Source organism: Eschrichtius robustus, chromosome 12 (genome assembly GCF_028021215.1).
Source record: "Eschrichtius robustus isolate mEscRob2 chromosome 12, mEscRob2.pri, whole genome shotgun sequence".
Classification (NCBI taxonomy): Eukaryota; Metazoa; Chordata; class Mammalia; order Artiodactyla; family Eschrichtiidae; genus Eschrichtius; species Eschrichtius robustus.
This window is the reverse complement of record NC_090835.1, coordinates 106,534,046-106,543,833: the sequence shown is the minus strand read 5'-3', so window position 1 is coordinate 106,543,833 and position 9,788 is coordinate 106,534,046. Positions and strand designations below refer to the sequence as shown.

The 9,788-nt window shown below is 56.1% G+C and overlaps 1 protein-coding gene across 1 annotated transcript; it reads right to left on the bottom strand.

The window, feature by feature from the left end:
- Window positions 1-408: 408 nt before the first annotated feature.
- Window positions 409-3,530, bottom strand: LOC137772951 (tubulin beta-2B chain). Its single transcript, XM_068557137.1, has 4 exons — window positions 3,293-3,530; window positions 2,439-2,547; window positions 2,071-2,181; window positions 409-1,729 (listed from the first exon to the last, which is right to left on the bottom strand). Exons 1-4 carry the CDS (start codon window positions 3,347-3,349, stop codon window positions 669-671), a joined length of 1,338 nt encoding a protein of 445 aa, XP_068413238.1. The 5' UTR covers window positions 3,350-3,530; the 3' UTR covers window positions 409-668.
- Window positions 3,531-9,788: the final 6,258 nt, after the last annotated feature.

Below are 9,788 nucleotides of genomic sequence, written 5' to 3'. Positions count from 1 at the left end.
AAGAGACACAGGAGGAAGAGAGGCTTTCTTTCCACTCTCTAGAATTTAGAATTCTGTGCTTTAGAATTCTGTGCTGTGCGCATGTAGTAACTATCCAAAACAAAATTTTTTTTTGTAGGGGAAATAAAGGTATAGTAGAGTTTCTCCGTGAGAATAGTCAGTGTGCTTTCAAGCAGGCATCTCTCAACTCATAACATATTTACTTGAAGGCATCTTCAAATTCGGATTGCTCTCCCCTCTTAAATTGGGTATGATTGTGGTTGGTTCAGTTTTACCACACTGAACAGTAAATTCATGTGAGATTTTACCCACCCCTTCGCTTTTCTGAAGGAAGGATTCAATATAATGTGTTCTGAAAGTGCCATTTAAATTGCTAATAAAGAGAAGGAGACAGAAAAGAGGACACCATCAGGACACAAACGTTTATGTGATTTTAGCCATTACAACAGTAGTTCAGAAAGATCTCAGATGTTACATGGATGTCATCAATATTACAAAGAGGAAAAACAAAAAACAAAAAAAACGGACGGGCAACAGTGAAGAGAACCAGCGCCCAGCCGCAGTGACCCCAGCCCATGCTTCTCTCCTTCCGCGAGCCCCCCTCCCCCTCGCTCTCCTCCCGGCCTCCAGCCACGCGGCCTCAGGCCACATCCAGCCGCGCTCGGGGCTCAGGCCTCGTCCTCGCCCTCCTCCTCCTCAAACTCCCCCTGCTCGTCGGCCGTGGCGTCCTGGTACTGCTGGTACTCGGACACCAGGTCGTTCATGTTGCTCTCGGCCTCGGTGAACTCCATCTCGTCCATGCCCTCGCCCGTGTACCAGTGCAGGAAGGCCTTGCGGCGGAACATGGCCGTGAACTGCTCCGAGATGCGCTTGAACAGCTCCTGGATGGCCGTGCTGTTGCCGATGAAGGTGGCCGACATCTTGAGGCCGCGCGGCGGGATGTCGCACACGGCCGTCTTCACGTTGTTGGGGATCCACTCCACGAAGTAGCTGCTGTTCTTGTTCTGGACGTTGAGCATCTGCTCGTCCACCTCCTTCATGGACATGCGGCCCCGGAAGATGGCGGCCACGGTCAGGTAGCGGCCGTGGCGCGGGTCGCAGGCGGCCATCATGTTCTTGGAGTCGAACATCTGCTGCGTGAGCTCGGGCACCGTCAGCGCGCGGTACTGCTGGCTGCCCCGGCTGGTCAGCGGCGCGAAGCCGGGCATGAAGAAGTGCAGGCGCGGGAAGGGCACCATGTTCACGGCCAGCTTGCGCAGGTCGGCGTTCAGCTGGCCCGGGAAGCGCAGGCACGTGGTGACCCCGCTCATGGTGGCCGACACCAGGTGGTTGAGGTCCCCGTAGGTGGGCGTGGTCAGCTTCAGGGTGCGGAAGCAGATGTCGTACAGCGCCTCGTTGTCGATGCAGTAGGTCTCGTCCGTGTTCTCCACCAGCTGGTGCACGGACAGCGTGGCGTTGTAGGGCTCCACCACCGTGTCCGACACCTTGGGCGAGGGCATCACGCTGAAGGTGTTCATGATGCGGTCGGGGTACTCCTCGCGGATCTTGCTGATGAGGAGGGTACCCATCCCGGAGCCGGTGCCGCCCCCCAGCGAGTGGGTCAGCTGGAAGCCCTGCAGACAGTCACAGCTCTCCGACTCCTTCCGGACCACGTCCAGGACCGAGTCCACCAGCTCCGCGCCCTCCGTGTAGTGGCCCTTGGCCCAGTTGTTGCCGGCACCGCTCTGGCCTGCCGGAGGGAAAGAGTCTTCATAAGACCCTGATGACTGCCTTCAATTCCTTTTTCCCCTAAACCCTTTAATAGAGTTCAGGGAGTCAGTGTTCCGAGAAGATTATTTTAGGTTGTCGTTAAGATGGCCAGACATTAAAATATTTGGTCATGGACATAATTATAAATAAGGAGGGTTAGGGACCTGGCTATTAGAGGTTGAAGGGCATTTTGTTTTAGGTTATATTGAGACAAAATCAACACACAACTCTATACGTTCTCTAAGGCGGTCACACCCCTCCATCCTGAGCTGCCCAGCGTAAAATGATCCTCCCAGGCCATCAGCCATGGCAGTCACTCACCAAACACGAAGTTGTCGGGCCTGAAGATCTGGCCGAAGGGTCCAGACCTGACCGAGTCCATGGTGCCCGGCTCCAGATCCACCAGGATGGCCCGAGGCACATATTTGTTACCTGCGGGGACAGAGCAGGACTCAGACCTGCAGGCAGGGAGCTCGGGAGAGGAGGGCGTGGTACCAGCTTCCTTTTTGCAGGCGCTGCTTGCTTCCCCCAAACAAAGAAGGACATAGGATGACAGGATTCTCAAAGGGGCGCCCGCGGGAAAACCTCAGGGAAAGATGGGAATCCTAAATCCGCTAGTCTACCCTCCCCTGGGGCCACACTCCTGGGGTAAGTCCCCGGGGGAGAGGGGAAGGGGTAAAGGCAATCACCAGTGGCTTCATTGTAGTACACGTTGATTCTCTCCAGTTGCAGGTCACTGTCTCCATGGTAACTGCCGGTGGGGTCGATCCCATGCTCATCGCTGATGACCTCCCAAAACTGAGACACAGAAAAACCTTGCATTTAGCCACGCCCCACCCCTCAGAGAGGCCGTGACTCACAGGGAAAAGCCCCGACTCAGTTCCGATAACCCAACCTCTCAGGAGCTTTAGGGCAGCGGGACCTGCACAGCCGCAGGGCTTTTGCATTTTGCAATGTCACGGAGCTGAAACTGGGCGTTTCCCGGGCGAACAGCTGCTCGCGGCAGGAGGCGGGGGTCTGGCGGGGAGGGGCGGGCGCGCAGGGACCCCAGCGGCGCCGAGGGGGCGGGCCAGGGAACAGGGCCCGGAGGGGGCTGAAGGAGGGGGGTTTTAGGTTCAAAGCACGTCCAGAGACCTCGGGAAGCTCGCTCTCCGCCCCTCCCCCCGCAGCTCGACTCGGGTTCGAGCGCGTCAAATCGATTCTCCTGGCGTCGGGGCCCCGCCCGCAAAGCCGCGCACACAGCCCGGCGGACACACCGCCGCGCTCTCCAGGCCCGCGTGCCGGGCTAGAAGAGCCGGGAGGAAAGGGAGGCCGAGGGACCGGGATTCCAAACGAGTTACAGCAGAAAGTTGAGAGGTTCCTCCCCATCCCCCCCGAAAGTCGCCTCGGGCCCACGTCCCGCTCTGCGGCCCAAAGCAGCCGGGAAGAACTGCGCTTGGCGAGCCGCGGGCCTGCTCAGGACCACGCTCGCGCCCGCAGCCCCGGGCGGCGCTAGGCCGGCGTCCCCGTCCCCACCCCGACCCCACCCGGGCGCCGCGCCCACCTTGGCGCCGATCTGGTTGCCGCACTGGCCCGCCTGGATGTGCACGATCTCACGCATGGTGCCGGCTCGCTTCTTCTGGCCCCGGTCGGCGTCTGGTCAGTCTGTCCGTCCGCCTACACACCCACTGCGGGGTCACCGGGAACGCGCTCGGGAACCAGCCGGCTGAGAGCGTCCGCCCAGCGGGCTCGGCCTTTTATGCGAGGAGGGTGGGGCGCCCCGCGCAGGCCGCGCCCCCAGCCCGAGCACCCCAGTCCCCTTCGGGCTAGCGCTCTCCAGGCCCCGCTGACGTAATGCTCCGGGCCCCAGGGACCGTCCAAGGGGCTGGACCACGGGCCCGCGGCCAATCAGCACAGGCTTGCGGACCGGGCGAGGCATGGGGGCTGCGGGGGGTAGGATGGGGGCGTGCGCATTCTCTAGGATGGGGGGGGGGGGATGTGGAAAAGCTGGGCACTGCGGCTGCGGGGTGGGTGGAGGAACCGAGGGCGGAGGGCGGCGACGCGAGGGCGACCAGGGTGGCAGGCCGGGTGTCTGGGGGGAGAGCTGGCACTGAACGGGTGGGAGCCAGGGGACTGGAGCCCGTGGAGAGGCTGTCAGGTGCGCCGGAAAGGAGAGCGCTGTGCCCCGGGTGCTGGCAGGTGTCAGGGGTGGCGGGGTGGCGCAGGTTTCGCTACCAGCGAGGATTGCGGCCCTCCTCCGCCCAGGGCCGGAGACCCCTAAGCCACCCTCCCTGGTGAGACCACTGCCCCTTTCCCCAGCCCTTAGAGGCCAACGGCTGTCCTGCGGCCGAACCTCGGTCGCACAGAGTCTTGGGAGAGGACAGGCTGCCCCAGGAGAAAGTCCTGTGTGATCAGTTTGTTGGGGTCTGAAGGCGGTGACCTTGGACACCTAAGACCCAAGAGCCCCAGGGTGCCCTCCGCCCCGCCCCCCAGCATCCGCGCGTCCTCTCTTTTGTCTCTGCCAAGGGCCCCTTCTCTGTGGCGGCAGCATCCAGGGGAGGGGCGACCTCCGCGCCTCCTCCGCCCTGCGCGACCCTCTCCAAGAGTCCACAGCTCCCCGGCTGGTACCCAGGACCCCTCCACCCCGCGGGTCGGCTTTTGTTCCTCGGGAGTGGATGGGGTGGGTGTGGCCGGCCGCGCGGGCTGGACTGTCCAGCGGTCAGAAGAGGGTGGGGTTCGGGGGCGGGGCTGCGGCAGAACAAAGAGCTGGAAAATGCGTGGGCTGCCCTCCCAGAGCTGAGCATTTAAAAAGCACTGGGTTCAGTCCATCTATTGTCCAGAAAGGGGATGGGTTCCAAGGGAGGTCATCGCCCGCCCCACCGCTAACATTCTCGTCATCCATCAGGCGCCGGACCCCGAGGCGGCCCCGAGGTCCCCAGCCTTCTTGCTGCTGCTGCGGGTGAGGGACACGCCTGAAAACTGCGGCACCGCGAGGTAGAGGTCACCCGAGACCCCGAGGCGCTTTCCGCGCGCGTGCGCAGACGCGCAGCCCAGACACTCCTTCAAACCCACAATTTCTACAGAGGCCAAGAAGGAGCTGATCTCTTTGTTAGTTTTCGTGTGTGTGTGTGTGTGTGTGTGTGTGTGTATGTGTGTGAGAGAGAGAGAGAGCGAGCGAGCGCTGGAACCTGGCTCCCGCAATTCTGGGGGTGAAGCTTCCCCTCCTCCACCCTGACCCTTGACGGGTCTTCTGCGAGGTGACGTGACCCCTTTCCATCCTCAGGCGCGAGGGCCCGAATGACCCGGGTTCCCGCGGCGGAACGGAGCCCGCAGCTGTTGAGTGAGAGCCTCCCAGAAGTATCACCAAGCTGTCATCGCCTCCCTTCCCGCTGGGGGTGGAAGGGGGGCTTTCAACCCAATCCCTGCGCACAAAGAGAGACAGAGAGAACAAAAGCCCAGCCGCCCCCAAACACCCCTTGTGCCCGACTGCAGCTCGGGGCAGAGGTCCCCAGACGCGGCGGCCGTAGCCAGGGTTGGGAGGGGTGGGGCGGGGGGCAGAGGGGCGGAAGGTCGGTCCACATGCCCGCTTGCGGGGCTCCAAGGACCTGGGGCCTGGCCCCGAGTTACTAATCCAGCTCCCACAGATGCAGAAGCGTCCAGGGCGAGTGATGCCCGAGGTCACACAGCAAGTTAAAGACAGGACTCAGGCCGGAATCCCGCTTCCCGGCTCCCAGCCCTGGGCAAGGGGACCGCGTCCAGGCAGAGAGGGCTGTGCCTGGTGTCAGCACCGGACCTGGGGGTGGCGGCTCGGGTGGGACCGAGCCGCGCGGGAAGGACCCAAGCGAGGGCCGCACACACGCTGCGGGTGTGGACGCGCGCCAAGCGGCTAGAGCCCCGCCCGGGCGCCGAGCGCAGCGCTCCCGGGGATGAGCTCCTCGCCCGGCACCTTGAGCCCCACCAGCTCCCGCACCTAACGGTTTATTTCTCAGCTCCCGTTTCACCGCCAGATTTCCGCGGAGTGCCCGGCGTGGAAACGCGTGCTCAAGATTATGTGGATAAAAGGACCCTTTCCTCCAGGGTTTCTTTTTGGGAAGGGGCTTAGGATAAGGCGAGGCTGGAACTCATCCTTCCGAAAGCCTGGATACCCTTGAGGACTCAGCACTTTTGGCTCAAGGCCTGCCTTCATTTCCGACCATTTGCCGGTACTGTCCCCGCATCCCCGCCTCTACCGAGCGGGCATTCTCGTTAACCGTTCCACGGCCCCTCCCCAACTTGGATGTATGATACTGCGCATTTTAATTTTCGCAAGGAGCTGGTTTTGCGTCGGAAGGATGTGTTGATGACAACCAAATCTTTCCCCTAAGTTTTCAGTTTACCTGCCAACACTTATCACCCTTATTCTGCGTAGCTCTCAGAGAAGAGGCCGGTGAAGGGCTTTCAAAGAAAAAAACAAATCGCTCTCAGTTGGGTCCTCCAGCATCCAAGCATTTCTTTTTGTCTGTGTATTACACACAATTCCTCTCCATCTCGGTCGTTGTACGTCAGACATGAAGGCGTCAGAACAGTATATTTCATCATCACTTACATGCTATTAACTTTAATGATGCACTAACATTTCTAAATTTTCCCTTCCTGAGACCATTGTAGAAACTACACATGTAAAATAAAATCCAACCTTTATTTTATGAATAGCATTGTGTGGCTGAGGTGAGTAAGATTCCCCCTAAGCTATTGAAATCCTAGTTGCTCTCACACTTTTCAGAGTATTTTCAAGGGCACATTCTCAAGTGATTTTGCATTTATCTCTTAAGTGGCCACAGACTTGTGTTAATTAATTGAAGTCTGATAGAAAGGGGACATTACATAGCTGATTTGGTAGTAAATTTTTAAAGCGTTGTTTTCTTAAAGCAAGATATATGTTTTTACACACACTGAAATTGCAAGACTTGTAGCTTTTGGATTTTCCCACTGCCTGCTTGCATTCACCACTTAATACACAGCTCACAGGCCCGGTAGCCTGCCAGCAGACTCTGCAGCCGAGATGCACGCGGTTTCCTAGGCAACCGACACTTAGCCAATGAATGAAGAGGAATCGAAAGAAAGAGACTGCAAATCCATCATTATTTCCTTTTTTACTCGTCTCAATGCTCTCCAGCTAGAAATATTGGAAAGCTACCAACCCTAACATTTATGCAAAGGAGTCAAATGCCCAGAGAATTGGGCCTAGGAAGGGGTCCAGCCCTGTCTTGTGACTGCGGGGAGGGGGTGGTGGAGGGGGGTTCACGGGACTCGCCGAGACATGTGCTTTCTCAGCTTTGTCACTCCCCCTGTTGATGTCCCACTGTCCCCCGTTTCCTCCCAGGCCTTCCCTCCCCCCATGAGAAGCCAGCAGCTCCCGGCAGAGCTGCCCCAGGGGCTCTTTAATCAAAGGGCTGCCTGGGTGGGAGCCTCAAGCCCTTGTCCTTCCGCAGTCGTGGGGCTCTATGGGGACCAGAAGGCCCAGGTAACAAAAGACGAAGATGAGCAGAGAAAATTCCGAGGCCGTGAATGCAGGGTGTGGGGCGACATTTACTTTTGTTCCGCCGTGAGGCTGGCTGTTTTCCCATGGCCGGTGACTGAATCTGGGTTAAAATGGCCTCGGTCCAGACTGAGAGCGCTGAGCTTTCACCGAAGAGCTTTGCCTTCTTTGTCCTACAGATCGGCGGAGGGAGTCGGACCCCGGCTTTCCCGGGCACAGCTTCCCTTTTATAAGCGGCCTCCCCTCCCCTACACTATCAGGGATTTGTAAGATTCTTGGGCTGGGGGAGGGCAGGCCAGAGGATGCGGGCTCTGTGAATCCTAGGTGAACGGCATCTCATGACACAGAGTCAGACTGGGCGGAAAATAGAAGCAGAGTAGAAACCACCCTTGAATGGGAACATTATAGCATACTAAGATTGACAGGTGCAGCCCATGAAATCAACAAACGTAGAAATAAACTCCTTATGATATGAATGCTACACACAGAAGGTATGAGGGGAGCCATTTCAAGTTTCAGCCCAGATCGCTGTAGTATTGATGTGACTGCGAGGGTTGCCACTCCCCGACCCCCCAGTAGAAACCGGTCCACCAGCCACTGGTGCTCATGGGGATCCAGGCAGCTCACCATTTTCCCCAGACCTTTGCTTGCCACTTAAATAGAATTAAAACATGTATTCAGATAGATAGATGCACACAAATACATAGAGTTAACACCGTTGGCCTCTTGGATTTAGATGTCTGGTCACCATTAACGATGTCTTCACTGCAGAAACAGGTCACCTTCTGAGCAGGAGCTCTTGGCTTGACGTGTCCAGCCTCCTTTTTAGTGGCCACCACATATTCATGGTACATTTTCAAGAAAATAATGCATTAAGAGTACCTCTGGGAGAACCCTCTACCTCTTTCAAAATAACCACTGGAGAGGAAATGTATCAAAAGATTTGGTTTCTCACATATCTCCGGAATAATTGAAAGCAGAATTTCGAAGAGATATTTGTACACCCCTGTCCACAGCAGCGTTATTCACAATAGCCCACGGTGGAAGTAACCCTAAGTGTTCAGCAATAGATGAATGTACAAAAAAACCAAACGTGGTCTACACATACATGGAATACTCTTCAGCCTTAAAAAGGAAGGAAATTCTGACACCTGGTACAACATGGATGAACCCTGAAGATATTATGCTCAGTGAAATAAGCTAGTTATGAAAAGACAAATACTGTATAATTTCATGTATACAAGGTACCTAGAGTAGTCAGATTCACAGAGACAGAGAGCAGGATGGTGGGGGCCAGGGGCTGGGGGAGAGGATGGGGAGTAAGTAATGGGGACAGAGTTTCAGTTTTGCAAGACGAAAAGTGTTCCGGAGAGGATGGTGGTGGTGATTGCACGACAATGTGAATGGACTTAACGCCACTGAACTGTGTGTGTAAAAATGGTTGAGATGGAAAATTTTATGTTTATGTGCATTTTACCACAATTAAAGAATTAGCTCCTCACTATCTATGAAATATCGAGTGGCACCTTTTTTTTTAAAATTAATTAATTAATTAATTTATTTTTGGGTGTGTTGGGTCTTCATTTCTGTGCGAGGGCTTTCTCTAGTTGTGGCAAGCGGGGGCCACTCTTCATCGCGGTGCGCAGGCCTCTCACTGTCGCGGCCTCTTGTTGCGGAGCACAGGCTCCAGACGTGCAGGCTCAGTAGTTGTGGCTCACGGGCCCATTTGCTCCGCGGCATATGGGATCTTCCCAGACCAGGGCTCGAACCCGTGTCCCCTGCATTGGCAGGCAGATTCTCAACCACTGCGCCACTAGGGAAGCCCCTCTAGTAGCACCTTTTTTGTCTTGATGCTAATATGGTGCCCCAAGTTTCTCAATGATTGATAGACAGATACATAGATAGATACATAGATGATAGATACATAGATAGACAATAGATAGATATTTTAAAAACCAGTATCAATTTCATCATTTATTGCTCCTCCTTCTGCCCCAAAAGTGGTGTCAGAGGCATCTCAGCACTGTTGGCTCCTGTTCATTCGTCTCCACGGACTCCCTGTGGTCCACAGTCTTAGCGCAGAGTTCAGGCTGCTCCAGCCCGGGTGATCTGCCATCCCAGGGTCACCTGCACCCTCTGCCTCTACAGTACATCCCAGGAGGCTTGGACCTGCCCGCCCATCTCCTTTCAGGACGTGTTCTCTCAGCCTCTGCTTCTCTGCTCATGCTGTGCCATCGACCTGGAGTTACCCTCTCCTCTTCTTCACCTGGTGACATTTCAGTTGTTCTTCATGCTGCAGCTCAGCTCTCTGTGATTCGTCCCCCTGTTGCCAGGAACAACGAACTGAAGATGCTCTGCTCCTCCAGAGGCTTCTTCACGTGGTTAATGCCAGTTTTGCATTTGTTGCATTAAAGCAGTGATCACTGGGCTTTTTCATTGCACACCTCCACCCGTTAAAAAAAGAGTTGAGAATGCATGTTGCCCAATACTGTATATGTATTTATCCATAAATTGTATATATTTATTTATTGTAAACATTTAT

Coding starts and splice junctions, on each gene's coding strand:
- LOC137772951 (XM_068557137.1), bottom strand. CDS start 3,349: ATGCGTGAGATCGTGCACATCCAGGCGGGCCAGTGCGGCAACCAGATC. Junction 2,548..3,292: donor GCAACCAGATCGGCGCCAAG/GTGGGCGCGGCG, acceptor TCTGTGTCTCAG/TTTTGGGAGGTCATCAGCGA. Junction 1,730..2,070: donor GCCCGACAACTTCGTGTTTG/GTGAGTGACTGC, acceptor TCCCTCCGGCAG/GCCAGAGCGGTGCCGGCAAC.